Genomic DNA, 21,681 nt, shown 5'->3' on the forward strand with positions numbered 1-21,681 from the left:
TTTGGACTGTTGGTCGGCAAAAGCAAGTTGATGAGGCGACTCTTTTTCTGGGATGTACTCATGAGCATTGGATTTTTTTTAACTAAACAATTAATGGATGAATACGAAATAACATTAATTAATCATAACATTAATAATAGCCCCTGTCAGACAGATCGAACATCCTTTAATGAACATAGAAAAGGAAGAAAATCCAATCAGATTTTTTTCACACTGGGGAAATTCACAGGTATTGATGATATGCCTTTGCAATTTATCAGCCCATTCTGCAATGGCTTAAAATCTGTCTGTGGGGAACACCTCCATCCCATAAGGCTACTCTTTAATACATCCTCCTAATGCACTTGAACTGGGACCAGTTCTTATGGCAACACTGGCGCTGGCATTTTTAACAAGCAGCATGTTAGAAATCAGATTAATCTGCTACCTGAAAGCTGCCCTGGTGAAAATGTCGCTGTGTGGTGCCCTTCACAGGTCACAACTGGCCAATTGGAATTCACACAGAGAGGCTCCTTCTGAGATAAAAGGAGCCAACTGAGGCCGAAAAACATGGTTGGAGTTTCTCCAAGCTTGCAAAACAAGGTTTGAGCTATCTGTGATGACACAGATAACCCAGCAGTGGTAGCACAGTCGGAGCGTGCGTTACAGTGGAATCGTACTGATATCAGTGCTGACTATGCCCACAGACACTCTCACACACAAGCAAATAAATGTAGTTGTGTATATACATGCACAGAGAGAGAGGTTTTTATCAACTGTTCAGTTTTTCTGTGACATTAAAGCAGTTTGTCAGAGCTGCAAACAAAGTGACCACAAAAATCTTGTTATTGCCTATTTTTCACCAAAACCAATAACAATGAACATCCAGTAAAAGGCACTAAAAAATCATCCTGGCAATGAGGGGGGTATAGATCGATGTACCAACAGCAACGTGCTGACTAAGGAAAGGTAGGGAAACATAATGGAGAGAAAATCAAAGCAGGAGGTCCCCTCTGGGAACCATTGCCAAAAATGGCCACCTTTTGAAACTGTCAACAAATGCAATCTGTGTGGATATTTTTCTTGTATCACTTCTCACACATCTCAGTGCTCACTGTTCAAGAAACCTTAGGCTATGAGTTATTAGACCAGACCACAAGCAAAGGTATGAACGCTCCCTTTGGTTGCTTTGAACTTGAATCACACAGTGTTCCACTGTCTCAGCCGTCTTTTCTCTCCTCTGTCCGTCTCTTGTTAGGCTGTCAACTTGACTCCCTCCTGTTGTTTTATCTTTTTAGATACACATGATCAGAGCTCACTTAACTGGACAGGTCACAGGGTTGTTTATCACTACTGGGGAGTGAACATGGAAACACACATAGAGTGTAGTATGTATGTATGAGCCAGAGACAGTTAAAATGTGAACGGGAGTGTGAAGATCTGTGTGTGTGTGTATGTGTGACGATGACAAAGATGATTTTAACTTTTACAGCCCAGCAGGGAAATGGAAAATAGGGGTTTTAATTCAACTCTCTGGCTGGGTAAATGGCTTTTAGAGTACTGATGGTAGAAAATGAGTCAGATGAGAGGAAAGAGTGAATGGTGGAGAAAAGCGGAAAGAGCATGTGAACATTAGAGCAACAGCGGGAACAAAAGACAAACTGAACGAGTGAAAGTGTGCGAGAGCGTACAAAAAAGAAGATAAAGATTTTTGAAACACAGGGGGAAAAGACCTGAGTTCTGAGAGTGAGTAATGGAGACACAGCGTGATTTTGGACGAGTGACGAGCAGCTGGTGACAGGCATGACACACAAACATAAGTGACGGCAAAGCAGAGCATCAAACAAGGGAACATCTTTTCTCTGTCTTACTGTCAGTGTGGGAGAGTGTGTGGGTGGGAGCGTACACATAACAGAATTTGTTGCTGCGCATGCGGATTTAAACACTTGCAGGGCTCTGTATGCTGCCTCATTTTTGTAGGTTCCAGCACCCGAGAGAACATGCGAGAGTATGTTTATCAAAGTTGCCGCTTTTCATAACAACCACATTCACAGAAACTATAACATCTTAATTAATTAAGATGCTAGGCCGCCGGAAAAAGGGAGCAGAGAGAAAACAGCTGGTTAGCCCTCTGCTAGTACTTCATCTTTCTGTCATGGAGCAAAGGGAGCGGATGAAGACAGAGTAATTTAATTAGGAGCGGACCGCCATTATCGATGGATGACTGCAACGACTAGAGACATCAAACAACTTTGCCAGATGACAGAGAGTGAAAAGCAATGCGTGAAAAAAGGAGGGGGAATCTGGTTAATTGTGCAGCAAGTCAGAGCACAGTTGCACTGTAATACAGTGGCGTTTTTTAGTTTGAATAAGGAGGGATACGGTGCAGCTTTTTCAAACTTTGGACAAACTTTAAAAAAGTGTGGAATGTGAGTGAAGAAAAAAATAGATAATGAGGTCTGCAAAGAAAGAAGGAACAGGCTGAGAAAATGGAGTGTGGGACTGAGAATATTACTGTAGAAAATAGAAAGTGTATGGAGGGAAAATGAGATGGAGAGGAAGAAAGGGGAGACAAGGATGTGATGGAGGGCAGAGAGAGACCACACAGAGCAGAGGAGAGAGAAAAACACAGAGAGAGAGGGATGAAGAGAGACAGAGGGAGAGAGGAGGAGAAAAGAAAATGGAATATAAAGATCAGTGGCCAGGTGTTTGTGATTAGCGGTCCAATCTCATGCTCGGCCATGTCTGCACTGCGCAGCAACGTGGGCATGCATGCTCTCATGCACACATGCCAGCGGGGATATTCACACACACACACATACACAACGTTCCCATTCCTTTCTTGTTTTGTTCACATCCAAAAAGGTATTCATTGTTCTCCTGTGTGCTTGTCTCTGTCCGAAGCCTAAATCACTTTGTGACAAGTTTTTTGTGTGAATGAAGGCTACGTCAAAATAAACCATTATCAGGTGCAGTTTCCATGGTGGCGGAGATAATTAGATGCTCCCACGAGGAAATTTGATTGATACTTTTTTTTGTGATTACACAAGACTTGACACCTGAGGTAGCACGGTAAAAACGGACACCAAATTTCACACACGGCTCATTGCCCATCGCTTTAACATTGCTTCCTTTGTCCACACAAGTCTGTTTTCATTCTTCCAAGAACCTGTCTTTCACACTCTCCATATTTTCCATTGTTCCCTTGCCTTCTGTCTCTTAATCTTCACACCCCTCCTCTCTATTTTATCTTCACCTTCTCCATGCCCACTCTATTTTAACCTGCATGCACCAGGCAGCTGTCTTTAGCTTGCAGCACTGAACACATCCTTGTGTGAGGTGCAGATCACAGCTCAAATGGTTGTTAATTCACTGTTGAAGGGCTATATGGAGCTCATCACTCTTTAGTTAAAAGTAAAAGCAGTTTCTTATAAACGTTTTCTGCTGCATGGCCCTGCTTTTAGGTTCAAAGATCTCCATGGTCCGAGCAGAGAAAGAGCTGTAAAAGTGTCATGTCAATTTGAGCGTGGCATATTGTTACAATCTGTTCTTGGAGTGGCATTCCACCACTTAAACCTGTCAAAGTCAATTTACTAGTCACAGGAAGTATTACTCACCCTACGAAAGCAGTTGCATAATGTCCTCTGTGGTTCTGGAGGAGCTTTGACACTTCTATGAAAATGACTGACTTCACTTGAGGCATCACAGGTTGAGCTTGGACAATACAAATTTTAAACAGAAAACCTGCTTTTCAACTGAGAAGACATGGCGTTTACCTGTCATGGAACGTCTAAGAAAATATGCTATTGAGTTGCATCATGGGAAGTGTAGGATTCAGGGTTTTTGGAACTTGATGCATGCTTGGGGTTTAAAGTAAGATATACTTGCCTCTGCAGCACACATTTTGGACATTGTTTTGTCAAGCTGTCTTTCAAGTCCCTCAGCTTCATTAAGGTCATACTGAGGCCCTGTCTACATGTATACACATATTTTTAAAAACTGATATTTTCCACTAAATTTTGGTCTCATCCACACACAAATGGAGTTTTAGGTCCCTTAGGGTGCTTTCACACCTGCCCTATTTGGTTTGGATTTATTGAACTCAAGGTTGTTTGCCCACCAAATGTGGTTCTTTTGGGCAGGTGTGAAGATAGTAATCACATGAGACTTTCTTGAAGAGGTGGTCTCAGTCTGGTTACGAACGAACTCTGGTGCGGTTTGTTTGTGGTGAGAACGTGTTCTGACCTCGATCCAAATGAACCACAGTCACATGACACATTGTTTGGGTTAAACATGAGCATGTTACAGTCCTGGAGGATTATTAATGTGCACCTCCTCCTGTACTGCCTTAATATGCACATCCAGCACATCCAGTGCATCAAAACATTGTTTTCTAGTTGGAGTTGCGTCTCGTTTTCAAACTGTATGGTTTGACTAAAATGAACAATGACAGCAATATAGTCCACGATGAGCAGCGCTAAAATCAACCTGCGTAGTTGTCCCTCCATTGTGACATTAGAAAGTGTCACATTTATCTTGCAAGTGTACTCTTCTTCAATGTTTTCTTTACTTCCTGGATTTTTCCCGCATGGAAATTCTGACCAATCAAGAGCAGCTTTCTCGCGCAAGGCATTTGATCTGGTCCGCTTGTAAATGCTGCCGTGAGAACACGAACCAACTCTCGGCAATTATACAACTTTGTAACAAAAGTAGTCCTTGATTCAGATTAAAGCAAGACAACTCTAGGTCTCAAAGCACCCTTAAACTGAGATTTTAAAATGCCTTGTATGGTGCAGATTTCTCAAAACTCTGGTTACTGTTTATCTGTGTGGAGAAATGATCTTGTTATCTCCTCAGTGCTCATTACTGCTCTTTGTAATACACCTATTCTAGAAAAAAACAACAATTTAAGACTACTTGTTTGGTAGCATTTGTTAGCACTTCTTGGTCTTATGACTACTAAACAGTTAAACCTAGCATTGCTGCAGCACTTCACAGACAAACAGATGCATCTGCTGCGCCCAAGGTTTTTACTTCACCACAACATCTCTGATTTTAAGTACCACCAGAATCAATGGTTTTGGATCAGGCCCCAGCAGATGGCTGGACAATTTCCAGAGTGGGATTGATGTCAGTGGGGAATGAAAGGAAAACCTTAGTATGCCCAGAGCATGTCTTGTATATGTGAGTGACCTTCTTCATCCTTATATCAAACAGGGATCAACAGTGATGAGTTCTTGCGCAGGTGTTTTGGAAAATGTAATGTTAGTCAGTACTCTTTACTACCTTTGTGACGAGACAGCTAACACCGGCAAGAGTTTGGGATCGTTTTTGGGTTCTAGTAGATATCTTCTTAAACTAAGGTTGTGTGGACAGACTTATTTTTTAAAATGGAAGGAAATTAAAATGTATGTTTTCCAAAATTTAATATATCTGAATATGTGTAGACAGGGCCTGAATTGCTGGAGTACTATTTTAGAACATGACAGAGCTCAGAATTAACTACAGTATTACAAATGACATTTCAAAATTGCTTAGAAATGATATCAAATGTTAACATCAATGTTAAAAAACTGCTCCGTGACCCATTTTCACACCTAATGATCATACGTGGTTGAGAAACTTTGAGTTGAAGATCCTTCTCTACATATCATTAGGTGTCATCTCTTCTCCCACTGTCTCTCTTTCTCTATCTCCTTCTTCCTCCCCCTCTCTGTGCAAATAGACCAAAGGGTTTTGGCTGCAAGGGAGTGGGCCCACCTTTCCCTCTGTCTGACACTCTTGAGATGTGCAGGGTCTCAGGCATGAACCAGCACTGAGGATAAGGAGAGACAGTGAGGGGGTGGGAGAATGTACATTTGAGGGAGAGTAGAGGAAGAGGAGTGATGGTGAGAGTTGGTACCAGGAGAGACATAGGGAGAGAGAGAGAAGGATGAGCAGGGGTCACAGTGGCGTGAAGGAATGATTAAACGTAAGTGGAGAGAAGAGATGAAGAAGACGGAAAAAGAACAGGTGGATGGAGGGAGGTGAATGAAAAAGAAAAGAAGAAATGGAGGACAAGTCAGGGGAAAAAATGGGAGATCGAGAAGGATGGCAAGAAGTAGATATAACAGATGTAGAGAGGGAGGCTAAAAGAGAGAATGAGTGGAGAAGGGGCACAGCAACAAATAAAGTGTCAGAGTCTTAATCAGTCTATTCTATCTTCAAAACCCAGAGGCAGAAACTGTCCATGTTTGATTTATTCTATGACAATGATAATAATACAGCCAATGTAATAATGCACCACAGAAACTGACAATCTAACTGAGCTGGTCTTAAATAAGATGTCATGATGTAAATTTATACATAAAATGTAGCACAGAGGAGCAGCTTGTGAGTAATTGTGACAAAAAGGCATTTAGCATTATGATGATGAGTCTGTTGGTAAAGAATGTGTTTAGGTTTCAAGAGCCAACAGAGCATTTAGTAAGCTCCATCTTCCAAATAAACACATGCAAAAATCACAAGCGTATTCCTGTTTTGGCATCTGCACACACAGACACCAATATACTCTAATAAAACACGTATTGCTACCCATATCAAACACACATGCTGACATTTACACACACATAAATACGGTGGATGACAACAAAGCAAACACACGACAATAGCCCAAAACATTTTTTTAGGAGAAAGGTGATGCAGCTTCAAAAATGAAGAATATAGAAATGATGCAAAAGCGCTGCAAATACAGACACAATTCAAAGTCAAAAACACACAAAGCCCAAAACAAATGCAACAGAAAAACTCTGAGTATCCAGTCAACTAGGGATGCACGTTATTTATTGGGCCGACAAATTACCGGCTGATAATGGGACATTTTTATAATTATGCATTGTTCCAATAATTAAAATTATAGTGAATAAATAGTGCCAATAATACCAAGCCAGACTGCTTTCACTGACTTAACAAGGGCAGCATCAACATGTACCTTTAAACTTGGTTTGCCAGCTGCCAATTAACACAGAAGAAGAAGAACAATAACTGCAGCACACTGTCTAGAGGGCAAAACATGTTGCTGTGTGGACGTCAGTTCTGGAGGAAGACAAAAGGATTGCGCCAAGGGTCTGACCTCTGACTGCCCCACCAGATCAGCACACTTCCTGCAGCTGTAAACAGGTTAGACAGAGTGCTCAAGGGCCTCCTCTGGAGTGTTAGCACAAACTAAGGGCGTATTCACACCAGGATAGTCCGGGGGACTCGGTTCGATCTGGCGGGGAATGCCGAAAAATTTCACACCTTCATTTGGTTCGGTTCACTTTCACACTGCACTTTTTAAAGCAGACCAAACCGCCTGGACAACGTCATGCAGTTATAACAGCTGCTTGTTTTGGGGAGGTATTGCCCGAAACGACCACTGACCAGGAGGAAAAAAAAGCATGAGGAAGAAGAAAACCCAGCTCATTGATTGGCCAGGACCGAAAAAGGAAATCCATCCCCTTCAGCCAGCTTGGTCACCACAAACACAATGGAGCAACACCAAATTTATGCAGTCTTTGGGTAAGCGCCTGCACCTCCTCACTTTTCCATGTCTGCCTACGAGACATTTTCCAACTTTTTTTTTTTACCTCTGCTTCTCCCAGTTCGCCCCATTGGCTTTGTTTTTTTCTACCCAAAATGCAATGTGCTCTATGTCTCTTCCTCTCTTTGGTTCACTTCCTCTATTTGGTTTGCTGGATAGTCTGTTTGCATTTCCCACTGTAGGTGAACCGCACCAGAGTTCACTTGCAAGTGAATCGAGACCCCCAGTTTTCAAGCGGACCAGGGTTCGCTCGTTTGGTCGGTACCAGAGTTCGAATGAGTGTTCGCACCACTCCAAACAAACCGCACTATCTGTGGAAGCAGACCAGGGTTGATTTAAAGCCAAATAGCGCCAGTGTGAATGTGTCCTCATTAGCAGCAGCGACTGATATCCAACACCAAGCTTTTAAAAGGCTCAACTCTCTGTTAGTAGAGACTCCACTCTGCAGTGTAGTTTATACACTTTACTGATACACCAGAGAATTACACAGTAACACTGGGCTTCATCATCTCCCTCTGTCTTACCGTTAACTATAAATGTAATACTGATTAAAAGTCATTTTACTCTCACATCGTTGTAATTATTATGTATATCTGTAGTGTAGGATTATATGGGGGCAGGGGCGTTGAGGGTCGGCCATTTGACAATACCCCTGAAAACCTCCCTCTTTTTGACAGCCAAATGTTGGCAGGTATGAAGAGTCTGAACTACATCTCAGCCTTTCTTACCCTCAGGTGTACATAAACTACAGGTTATACACTTTATTTTAAAATACAAAAATATCAAATTATCATCAACCACTTATCATATCAGCTTTCGGCCATTAGAAGCAGGTACAGAGGATCTCCAGCTCTTTGAGGACAGCCCTAAGTGGAACAGTTTAATTTTCAAACCAATAGAGACATGAGACAAGAGAGTGTTTTTGTTTTTGATGCAAGAAGATAAGTGGAGTAAAGACGTGACATAAAAAGGTCTGTATTCTTTTTTACATTTGGCGTTAGTCTTTTACAATATCATGAAAGAGCAACATATTTACATAGCTCCCCTTAGAGGCCTGGAGGACTGCCATTGTGTTGACTGGATGTGTAGCATTTTTCTCTTACATTTGTTTTGGGGATTTTTGTGTGTGTTTTTTTGATTTTGCATTATGTTTTTTTTAATTGCTGTATTTGTTTGGGATTGTTATATGTGTTTTTGAATTGGCATTGCTTCTGAAGCTGCAGCACTTTTCTCCTAATGGAAATGTTTTGGGCCGCTGTAGCATGTCTGCCCTAGTTGGCCAGCGTACATACATGGATGGAGAGCACAGTGTGTGTGTGTGACAGCAGTCACATGAACAAGCAGGGTTGGGACCAGGGGCCTGGTGACTGCCTGGCACACACCCGACAGCTGCCTGCTGGAAAATCATTATGGCATCATTTTACCTCTCTCTCTCTATCATGCCCACATACACAGACAGGAACGTGCACCGTGGAATGGACATACATAGAGACGCACACACCCGGACACACGCACGCTTATAGCCTAAAACTCTAATAGCTGTCAGCGTTCACAACACAAGCTTAATATGAGTGGTGTGTCCCATTGATTTTGTGCCTCTCCTGTTTCAGAGCAGTGGGAGATTGGAGTAGATTGGCTTATCAGCACACACTCATGCCACTGACGGCACATTTGGCTGCCAAACGGAGCTGCTTGGACAGGGACCTCTCCTTATGGTATGACTGTGTGGGCATGAGTTTGTGATGCTTGTGGGTTTTTTTTTAATGTATATGTGTATGTTGCTGCTTTTGTTTTCATTCAGAAGTGTGCAAGTGTGGGGTTCAATCCTATTTACGTCAATGCAAGTGAGAGTATGTGTGTTTCATGTGAGGACTTAGAGTGTCTCTGTGAATGTGTTTATTTGTCATACATGGCTGTGCACTTGGTCTCTACGTCAGGGTGTGCTGTGTGTCTGCAAATGATGTCACCCTTAACATGTGCGGTATGTGTATGTTTGAATGTGTATATTTATATGTGATTGTGTGTGATTTGTGCTCCAGTATGTCTGTGTTTCTGTCTTATATTGATGGGTCGCTGTTATGACACATTTCTAGTCCTCGTGGAGAACTGTGTCTCAGGAAGAAACCTCCTTGTCGTCTCTTCCTGCAAAACTTCTCTAATTTCATATTCCACTCTGGTCATGTGCTGTATGCTAACGAGGTGATGACCTCATCATCCGAACACTGTCATTCTCTAAAGGACACCAAGGTATAGAGGATGAGATGAAACTTTATGCCACGTCCTCTCATTCCCCCTGCTACTTTGACACGTGTCTCAGTATGTATCCATTTTGGGACACTTACGTGAACATCAGATAGAGTTTATCACAGTGGTGGTCCTGACATTCATGTTATCTGTCTCGGATCAGTGACATTTGGAGAAGTCTGAGAACGAGGTCTAACTAGAACATGTTGGGCTCCTAATTACCAGCCAAAATTGACAGGTAGTGAAAGAGGGAGAGAGAGCAGAAAGAGAGAGTTTCTTTTTGGCTGTAAAATTATTCACTGCTCAACAGTACGGAAACAGTGCAATGTCTATGGATTGTATTTTATTTTTAGATTTTGGAGGTTAGCTACCTAAACAAGTCATTAAGTCTGGGTAATGAATCCTGTAATTCTGTCTGAGAAGTGAGCAGGGTTTGGAAAATGTCTTTCTTTTTTTAAATTTTCTTGAATATGACTCCATATACACACGGGCAGATCTGCCATATACAAATGTGCTAAATTCATATAACTAGTTCAGACAAAACTATTCATAGAAATAAGTGGGAGTTGGTATGAATGAAACAAAGTCAGGTAATTTCCTCGGAGCCCATACAAGTTTGATATGCCGAACTATGTCAGTATGTACAGCAGGTAGAACTTACTAGAGCCGCAAAAAATATTGTGGGTATGTCAAAGTTTTATCCATAAGGTGTTTTGGACTGCAGTGAGGAAATTCACTTAAGCAGTCTTTTTTGCTTAATGACAAGTTGTGTTTATTGTTTCATGTGTCATACTGTAGTTTTGATCATTTGACAGATTTTAAAGTACTTACTTAGTAACATATCCTGACTTGCAACTGACAGGTCCAAAGTAGGGATGTTACTAACAACTAATATCACTAGCGTTTAAATGTAAGTTTCGACACTGTTACCTTTATCCATCAGCTAAAATATGTTTTTGATTTTTTTTATGAAGCAACCTGTAGCTAGGTGCAAATTATTGTTCAATATTTTCTAATCTTCAGACAAAAAAGTGTAGGAGATGTTTCTTTTACCTGCCTGGCAGTTTCGACTGTGACTCCAATATAAGAAGATAAGAAAATATTGAACAATTCTAAAAAGAAGACAAAATGAACCTAATCAATCTATTAGGTGCAAATTATGTCGTTATGTTTTTTAAATGTGCACAGCAATTAAATAATAGTTTTAATAAGAAGTTTGACCAACACGTATTTCTGGACCGGTGATAGTAGCGATGTTTAATCCCCTACTCGACTTCTTGTACACACCCCTAGTCCAAAGTAAAAATGTGCGATGTCTGTTTAAAGTCAAGTTTGTACAAAACAGCATGTGAGTTGATGATAACAATGGAAATTTCTGTCTGTAAAATTACTTTCACACCGGTTCTCCACAAACTTTAGTTACAGCTTTATTTCATTCATGGGATGAAAATATGACGCTAAAGAGTGACTTAATTAGACCTTGTGTAAGTGCACTGAACACTGTGTCTATACTCCAGCTTTAATGTACAACAACAATCCCTAAGGAACTGGATTTATATGCTTTAACTATTACATGCTCCTCAGGGAGCTCCATCCTCGAGGAGACTGAATAAAAGAGAGCATGAGGGGAGAGAGTGCACTCATCCATTATTACTGTCATTTACATGTTGGTTTCCATTTCTTCCCCTCGTCTCTTCCTTCGCCTCTTGTTGGTGGGTGTTATTGTTAAAGGAGGGGCAGTCCTGTCCTCTCTCACCAATAATTCTATTGGTATGATTAAACACACCAGATTAACTTGCGTTTATTTGCCAGCCCTGAGCTTTGTTGCCTCAGCTGTAGTGTGACTATATTAGATGGAAAAGTATGAATTATTAATTGTATAAACATAGGAGGGTGTAATTGTCTGGCCCTATCTCTGTCTGCTGTGGACTGATGTGGAAATGAGCTCCAGTCTGAGTCACTGAGATAATGACTGGAGCTGAGAGGGGGAAGGGAGAATATAGAGAGGAAGTAGCGGGAAAGGAGAGAGAGGAGAAAGTGAGGAGGAGGAGGAGGAGGGCAGCAGCTGTGAAGCACTGAATCATGTCACAAGGCTTGGACATTCACCTTTCAGTGTGTCATCTGTAAAATCATTCATAAGGGTGTATGTACATGTACCTGAATTGCATATTTGCTTTGTCCTCAGTCTGCAGTATGTACATCAATCATGTGTGTGTGTGGGTGCATGCACACGAGCAGCTTTTTCTGTGTATAGTTGTGCATGTGTGTGTGTTTACCTCCTCTCCTGTTGAGCTTGGCATATCCAGGTGCATATCCATTGGAGAAGACAGACGAGCTGGTGAAGGCTGTGTGAGGCAGAGGAGAGGCTAGAGCCTCGTCACACTTCTCTGTGGAGAGGGAAAGAATATCGAGAGACCGAGGGAGAGAGAAATAAGAGAGTCAGAAGAGGAGAAGAGAAAGTAGGAGAGAGGGAAAATGGAAAGAAAGAAGAGGAATGAGAGAACAAAAACAGAAAATGGGGCACATTAGTGTAATTTAAATTCATTAGAGAATATGCATCGATGCTAAACATACATTTATCTAAGTCCATGTGGTTGAAGTAGTTCTCAGCAAATTCGAAAACCACAACATTGTTAATGAAATGTTAAATAAATGATTTCTAGGATAAGATCTCCTTAAACTCAATTCAAGTACTCTCATCTGAAAAATCTGAAGTCTTGTCTTTTCCAGATGATTTCACTCAGTTCATTGTCAGAAAGAGACTTGCTCACAGGAGCCGAAACGCGGGCCAAGCTGGAGGTTGAGGGAAGCTGTTTGTGGGTCAACAACTAAGTCAGGTCAGTCAGACTTGAACCGCAGGGGCATTCATAACATTGTTGACTTCACTGGCAATCTGAAGAGTGTACTGCAAAATATCCACTGTATCAAGCAATCTGGTCTTGTAGACGGATGCATAATTGATTTTAAAAAGAGGAAAAGAGAAACAGATAAGTTAAGTAAGTTAAACCCTGGAGTGCCCCGATCAGATTAGGCTACACACAATCAGATTTAACCATCAAGGCTCTGATCTGTCTTATTCTGGCTCATTTATGCTGCCATCATTATGCAGATGACAGATTTATAGAAAGATATCACAAGGGAACTACGGTCCCATACAGGCAATGAGTAAGTGCATTAAATGAATCAATAGTTGGATGTGCCAAATGTTTCTTTAGTTAAAGGTTCAGTGTGTAGGATTCAGGGGCAAGTATCAGCAGAGGTTGTATACTATTCACAACTAGCCTATGTTTTATTTGTTTTTAATCACCCTAAACTAAGAATACTGTTTTTGTTACCTTAGATTGTACAATTATATCACATATGGAGCAGGTCCTCTTTCATGCAACCTCACTGCTAGATGCCGCTACATGCTACACACTGGACCTTAAATTAATCAAACATAAAACTGAAATATTTGTCTTTGGACCCAAATAAAAACAGTCAAATGTCAGCTTCAGGCGCTGCTGTGAAGGACCACAAACCAAGCCAGAAATGGCTTTAAGATTCTGCTGTTGGTTTATAAAGCACTGAATGGTGTATCAGACCAAAATACATCTCTGTATGCTTCTGCGTTATGAGGCTGGGACAGGCTGCTTACTTCTGCCACAGTCTAAACTACACATGGACATGGAGAAGCTGCATTCAGTGTTAGTGCACCACGTGTTTGGAACAAAGTCCCAGAAAACTTGAAGTGTGCTTCAACCCACAGTTCTTTTAAATCAGGACTTTTTTGTTAGCCACTACATTTTATTGAGCTAAATTTGGGACGACTGATTCATATTTAATGTTGTCATGCGCTGGAGCTACACAGACATTTTTATTCTACTGTTTGCTTTATTCTATTAATTTAAATAGTCTATTTTAATTTGTATTAATCCGTTTAAATTCTACTTAAATTTGCCCTGTTATATTGCCTCTTTATTCATTCATTTATTCATTCATTTTCCATGACCACTGATCCTGTTGGGGGTTTCGGGGGGGGGCTGGAGCCTATCCCAGCTGACATTACGTGAGAGGCAGGGTACACCCTGGACAGGTCACCAGACTATCACAGGGCTGACACATAGACAGAGACAACCATTCACACTTACGGGCAATTTAGAGTCACCGATTAACCTGCATGTCTTTGGACTGTAGGAGGAAGCTGGAGCACCCAGAGGAAATCTGCTGACACGAGGAAAAACATGTCCAAACTCTGCACAGAGGGGCTCCCCCACTTTCAGAGTTTGAAGCCTCCACCCTGGGTTTGGACCCTTCTACTGTGAGGTGACAATACTAAACACTGCATCGCTGAGCTGCTGCCTTTTTTATGTCTTAATTTCTTTATGTCTTATGTAGGGCTGCAATGCAATTAGGTCCAAACATAACACCGTTTATTTAATACTGGCGTTAATCACATTCTGCTATTGTGTTCATCTGATGCACCCTGCCACCGCAGTGGCTTCAAGCTTCCTGCTGCAGCAGTGATGGAAAATACCAACCATACCACTGTGCTTTTCAATCACTCAATTCATTTTTAAAAGCTCCCAAACAGCTCAGCTGACAAGCCAGAAGTAATATGCACCATTGTGTCGAACGGAATTAAAATATCACTGAAGTACTTTGAGTTCAAGCACTATTTTGAAGTGAGCAAATCGCCATAGACCTGAAATGAAACTGAATAAGTTAACTACAGTGCTTGTTGAATGGGTGGTGACTGCCTGTAGACCAGTCGACATTGTGGAAGACTTTTGGTTGGCATGTTGTGACCAGTCATAGGTCTTACCGTAATGACTGTTCAGTATAAAAACAGCAGATAAATAGAGGACACTAAAGTCCTAAATCATCTCTTGCTGTTGGACAGTTTGGGGTGTATTCCAATTACTATGGCCATATGTGATACAAGCTCAACTGTGATCAAGGTCATCAAGGCGAGAGTCGTGCTACTAAACACAGAGGCACTGCTTTTTTTGTGTAAGACTGTCTGTGCTGTCCTGTTTTATTCTCCTACTCCTGACGTCGGTTGTAAAATGTAGGTTTGCTCATTTGTGCAAGTTAGCCATCACCTTTAAAAGGAGAGACTATTTTAATGGGAAATAAAACCGCTTCACGATGGTTACATTACACTGAATGTAATGAAATCATCCAGACGTGAGTCCAGGTACATATATCCACCTGTCAAGCTCAATGAACTGTTGATCCAATGACTTAGAGCAGCCATGAGGAAAATAGTCAGAAACACGCCGTAGTGCTGCTCAGTCCATGCCGACCTCAATGTCAACTCCCGACTCCTGGCACTCTCGAAAGAAATGCAAGGAAGCGACTACACTAGTATACAGTATGAATGAGACACAAAAAGGCGGTGAAAATCATCTACAACAAATCCACAAATATATATATTCCTGACATACACACAGTCATGAAATCACATTTCTTTCACTCACTCATACACTCACCTCTTCCTACATAAGGTTTCACACAGAGAAAAATTGTGAATGGTCTGTCAGGCCGAGTATGGGCGGTCAATAGCTCTCTGTCATGCCTCATGGTGTTAGTGTGCATGTGTTTGAGTGTATATGAAGTAGCGTTAGATCTAGAACAAAGAGAATTGTTTGTGCTGCTGTGCACGTGTACAATGCACTGTGGGTGAAAGTCAAAGCCAACAGCCTTCTTGGGCTGTTGGCTTGCTAGACGTATTACTTTGTGACACAGGTGGACTCACAGGAGGAAAAAAAATAACATCATCTAAGCCTGATAATGTATGAGTGTTTGTGTGAGCGTGTGTTTCTGTATGGTAGGGGAAATGGTCTGCAGCCTCCCTCCTGGCGTGTAAGTGAGGTTCATATTTTACATCAGTGCCTGTTTTGACAGGAGATACACACTCTGACACACAGGGTCTCCTTTATAAACACACACAAAAAGTAATAAGGTTTCTGGCACATTGACCTTGCTCTGGTGTAGTAGTAAAATCCACTGGCAAGCATTAGGGAACTGGCTCACCACCACTGAAATGCACAGTGATGTACGGCAGAGGAGGAGAATGGTCAAAGAAATGGAGCTGTGCAATGTAAATTTTATCAAGAAAAAATTATACCTGCATCCTCTTGGGCTGTGTCATAAAGCATGTGTGTATATTTGGGCATGAGGGGTAATACTGATATGTTTGCCAGTGCACCTTGCAAGTAGGAACATCTGCTTCTTATGGCAGAAGGCGGCCTGGCTCTCTTCTCTGTTATAAAACTGTTTGTATCCCATGCAAGGGAGTGCGGTGCCTAAAAGGACTTAGATGAGCTGATGTCATTGGATGTGACTCATGCCAGCACACCTAGTGATGTGTTCCTGCTTATCTCTTTTGAAACTGTGCCATAGCTGCACCTCTCATGCAGCAGCATCTGGTCATGAAATTGGGAAGAATCTTTGGGTCATGCTCAAGTGTCTCGGAAATTATTCTTGCACCTTAATTTATGAAAAAAAGACCCTCCATCTCCCACACACACAAATACACACACACACACACACACACACACACACACACACACACACACACATTAAGACTGTTTCACTCACATACACACGTGTGCTTCCACACGTTAACCCTCCGGTGCTGATCCACAGAGATACAAACACTTTCGCTGAAACTGATGCAGTCAGGCTGGCTCTTATTCATTCACACACATGCACACACAATGCCTTTCCTGCAGCTTCAGTCTCAAGAGTACCTCTATAGGTTTCTCAGCAATGACTTCCTCCAGCTGCACATGAACATGCTTTGTCGGTCACACACTCACTCACACACACACACACACACACGCACGCACGCGCAAAGACATAGAATTGCATAGAATAACTGCTGAGAGGGAAGGAATGAATGGAACTGCAGAGTGGAGTTAATGGAGAGAAAGTAGATTTTAAAGGAATGGGGGTGTGGAAGTGTGGAGAAAAATATAGTGCATTTCTACAGTGCCTCAAGTTATTTCCTCAGAGCCCTCTTAACTCTCTGATGAGGGTAAAACGGCTATGTGAAAGGATTTAAGTAATCACATGATAAAAAAAAATGACTACTGTAATCAACCAGCTAATGCTCACTTTACAAGTTACAAATGATATTGAAAAAAATATATATGAGCACACCACTGGCTGGATTATGTGTGAAAACATGCTTGGGTGAAAATGTGCTTTGCCTGTAAAATCAGACACCCAAATATATCCGGCCATTATCACATAAAGCTCTTGAAATGAAGGTCCCTAATTGTGATAATGGCATCCCCTCCTGAGGCAGTGTTATCGTATTAGTGGCTTCATTTATAAAGTGACTGATTAGATTTAAATATATTTTGCCCCCATGCAGCTTGCATTGATTTTACTATGACAGTACTTGTGCATTAAGCAGTCTGCATTAACATCAGCTCATCTAAAAAAAACAAAAAAAAAACCCAACTGCATACATGTTTGACAGTTAAATGAGGGGGGTCTGTTTAGCTGCCAACACCTTATCCTGTTTTCACTGCTATCTGTTCATCTTCTTTCTTCTCCGTGGTGCTGTTACCAGTCGTGCTGATTCCCAAGTCTCCTTCTGTTCTTGTTTCTTAATAATCACACATGTGATATCATACCTTGCCTTGTGCATTATACAGTATTGAGCCTATTCAATATTGAAATTACATGTCTGCTTGCTTCTGTTCTGTACATAAGAACCCAAGGGGAATCAGTTCGACTCCCAGTTCAATCTATAACATGCTGCTCGGAATAATGTGGGAACCACTGGCAAATAGAGCCACAATACTTTTGTATCATGATGTATGACACATGGATATAATTTAAGAGTATAATACGATTTTGAGCCTTTTAAGGATCATTTGGTTTTGACTAAATTAATTTGCCAATAAAATGTTTAATTTTCATATCAGAACCGTCAGAGCGAAATCTGTAGTTGGACTGCAACTTTGGTTTTTGACCTACAGTAGATCTGTCAGTCTTTCTCTATAATCCTCTTCAAATTTAATTCTTGTCATCAACTCATATTCAAAGTTTGAATGCCTAAATTTAGCCCATTATTAAGATGTTAACATCTACCTATACACAGTATAGCTTACACAGGCTAATGCTACTATCAGAATGTGGTTGTTATAGGTTCTGTCCACTAGAGGACATTCCAACATTACCAAAAAACCCTTGGAATTACCAATCGGTGATAGCTTTCTTTAGCCTGGAAATCCAGACCCAAATCTAGAAAGATTTAGGGTCTGGCTATGAGTAATGAAAATGGCCCAAGTCAAGGGGCGGCACCAAACATGCATTTGAAAATATCACTGCACACAATTGGATAACACTACGACCAATCAGAACAATACACGGGGTGAAGTATCCAGAGCGCTACCACCGGAGCTAACTGGTAGATTAGACTCTTGCCGTATCCGGTTGGCAAAACAGCAAAAATGTCCTTCTTGCAAAGTAAAGATTCGAGTGCTGTCTTCTGTTCCTCTTTTAGAGAAAAAGCCAAGTCTAACTCGTTCATTGCAGCGGCCAAAGCCGTTTCAAACAACTGGTGTTCATCCGTAGCCATCTTGCAATGTTTACTGACTGATTCCGGACTTCGTCGTCGCAGCGCTGTTGTCATCTGTTTAGCTTGCCTCCGGCTCGCCTATATCAGATACACCGATGTGATTGGTGCAGCTCAGCTCCAACGGCATGGGTGATGAGCATCATTACTGATTGCCAGAGTGACTCACTGAGCAAATTCAAATTGTGTTCTCGCGAGAACTCTGGATTTCCAGGGTAAGCTTTCTTGCTAACTAATAATTAAGCTTTGGCACAAAATGAATAACATTAACTTGTCAAATTAAATGACCATTTTCGATCTCACATTGCTTCTTAAATAGTCAGGGGTGGTGATCTTTGTGGGTGCATCACTTTCTGCCATTTCTGACACTGTAATGTTAGAGATTACTGCTAGCACATTGAATGTGAGATTGATGCTCTAGTCTGAAATGAGAGCCCTGTTGTTCAAAGAAATAGTGTTGTAAGTCTATATGAATTTGTGAATGGTGAAGGACATTCACTGTGCGCACTACTGCTCCTTCTCCATCCATCCAGAGTGTGCTCTGGTGCTCAGAGTGACTGTTTACGAATGCACCTTGTTCATCAGACGTCACAAAAGCATTTAGATTTTGAAAGGCCAAGGCAAGAAGGGCGAGATTCGCTAACGTAAGCCAATACATTTACAGAAAACGGAAATAACATACATTCAAACAGTAATTGCAACATTTGATTAGTATTATATTTTTTTTCTATTCAGGTTTTAATCATCTCCTTAAAGTATGTTCCATCAGCCCTAATGCACAAAAGCCCACTTTAATTCAACTCTTCACATTACTCAATGATGAGGTCAGGATCTCAGTTATTTTCCCACAATGAAATTGAATGGCTTCAAAACCTCAGCAATTTATTGCTTTACTATTGAGCCTGAGTGTGAAACAATGTACCCTACGGATAGAGTGCACACAGAGACTACTGCACTCTCCTATTTCACTTTCCAATGTTTGGAAGCCTTGAGTCGAACTTTAAAAGATGAAACTAGCAAGGAAAAATGTAGCAGCTACAACTTATGAAACTTTTCAGGAAGAGGACTGTTGATGTCTTTAATATGATACTTTCTAATACAAACTGGACATAGGAGTGAAGGCCAAAGTTTCTATCGACCTGCAGCACAGTTCATCATCGTAGTTGTGCAAGTTCCTTTGTCAAACCTGAAGGCCTTCAATAATGAGTGACAACAAAAGGTTGTCTGTAGTGTACAATCTTCTGTACAGTGTGCTGGTACAGAGATGCGCGCGCGCGCACACACACACACACACACACACACACACACACACACACACACACACACACACACACACACACACAAAAGCAAACCTGACTGTAGAAAGGTCATTCCGTTATGAATGGGGAAAGCAGAAATCTTTGTGTACTTCCTTTAAGAATATAGTTGTCAACAAAGACGACATTGTAAGATAAGACATATGTTTGTATTGCTCTTTGTTGTGGGGTGCACTGAGCATTACACAACATCTAATGACTTTTAAGCATGGTTAGAACCACACTTTCCATTTTCAGTCTTTACTGACAGGGATGTTAGTCTAGTCAGCAGTGAAGAGAGAAATGTTGGTTGCTTTTGTAATGAGGGCAAAATTTGTGACAAGTCAGAGAAGAACAGTGCAGTATTTTGTGGTTTTAGGATTGTACAGTCTATAGTACGCTTTTATTTGTTATTATTATCATTTGTTTTCACTGAATTGTGTGTATTTGTAGACTTAGGGCCCATATTTCACATTTATTAGGAACATTTTTTGCTGTACATTTCAGGACAATGAATAGTACACAGTAATCATAACACTGGAAGGTTGCCTTTAAGTTTCTATATCCAATTTGGTCACTCATAACAAATGTAAACCTGCAGAAAAATGAAACGACAATCTCTACCAGGATACCTTGGTACCTTGCTAAATGTTTGGACTTTTAGAGCTGAGTAGGGAATTTGGGTTAGGATACGACCTTGAAATTACTGGCAGTAAATCTGTCATCGTCCATTTTCCCATTTTTAAGAATGTACCTGTACCAAAAGTAGTAACACCTAAGTGATTTATTGCTTCGAGATGATTAAATAGCAGCACAACGCTTCCCACACAGGACAGAGGGAACTAGATCTAGGTTCATAACCATCAATAATTCACTGATATATCACAAAACCACCTGCTGCAGCACACATACTGTACTGTGCTCTTGTAATAGAAAGGAATAATAGATTATGAGTATATAAATGAAGTAGTGACACAAACTTACACAAATGCACATGGTTATATGTGCAAAACACCTTACATAGCGCAAGCTTGCTCAGTGTCACATAAGAAAGATAGAACGCATGGATGGATTCAGAACACATGGTCACATGCTCAGGTCTCGAGTGCGAGATCCTGATATTTGTCCATGTCTGAAGTGCAAAGTAGGGTTCTGTATGTTCATGTTCTTTAGGGCAAGCAAATGACTACAATATCCGAGCGCAAATGTCAGCCTTTTCCCCAGAGAGCAAGAGACAGTTAGTTTTACACATGATGGTATGATAAGAGAGGAGAAACAGGTAGGTGCAGTGAGAGAAAGAGATAGATAAGATGAAAAACAGGGAAGAGAGAGAGAGAAGACAGGAGGTGAGAGCAAAGGAAAATGGCTGCCTACCAAAGCCTTCTTAGTGACATTTCCAGCTAGGTAAATAACTAGGATGTGGAAAAATAGCAACCACGAGATGTGTCAGCTGGCTGCCACCATTTGGGAGCAGAGCCATGGATAGACAGGGTTTGGCCAGCTTGTTCAAAGAGCTTTACATCGCTGCCACATCTCTGGAGCTAAAGGGAGTTGGATACAAATAGAGCATAATACATTCAGGGTGAAATTCATGACATCCTAAAGATCAGTTGGCATAAAATGACAGATTGCAGCCACAAAGCTACATTTTGGCATCCAGGACGTGGCATAATAACATGGAAAACTGGCAGGCGTGAACTCCTTTAATGAATTGCCGTACCTGCCACACTGGCATTGCAGGAAAATAGCCCTGACAGAGACAGTTTACAAGTACTTAGCACAAAGGCCTAATACTGAATGCATAATTTGAATATCACCAGAATAGAAAAAAAGATATTTGGATGGACTTCTTCAATCTACAATATGTAATTTCTGCCACTAGGGGTCACTCAATCAAAACAATAACAATGACTGACTTTGATGATGACATGTGATCATGGGAATAGGTGTCATTGTGAAACAACCACCATTGCCAATGAAAATGTATCTGAAGTAACTCATGGAAATTTAGTTTTATTCAAATT

The 21,681-nt window shown here is 41.1% G+C and overlaps 1 protein-coding gene across 1 annotated transcript in view; it reads right to left on the minus strand.

The window, feature by feature from the left end:
• Positions 1-21,681, minus strand: part of cntnap2a (contactin associated protein 2a) — a 462,042-nt gene that overhangs the window by 265,139 nt on the left and 175,222 nt on the right. Inside the window, exon 2 of the mRNA XM_049564641.1 lies at positions 12,061-12,171. Within this exon, the coding sequence (XP_049420598.1) occupies positions 12,061-12,171 (111 nt within the window). The remainder of the gene's footprint in view (positions 1-12,060; positions 12,172-21,681) is intronic.

Source organism: Epinephelus fuscoguttatus, linkage group LG21 (assembly GCF_011397635.1).
Source record: "Epinephelus fuscoguttatus linkage group LG21, E.fuscoguttatus.final_Chr_v1".
Classification (NCBI taxonomy): domain Eukaryota; kingdom Metazoa; phylum Chordata; class Actinopteri; order Perciformes; family Serranidae; genus Epinephelus; species Epinephelus fuscoguttatus.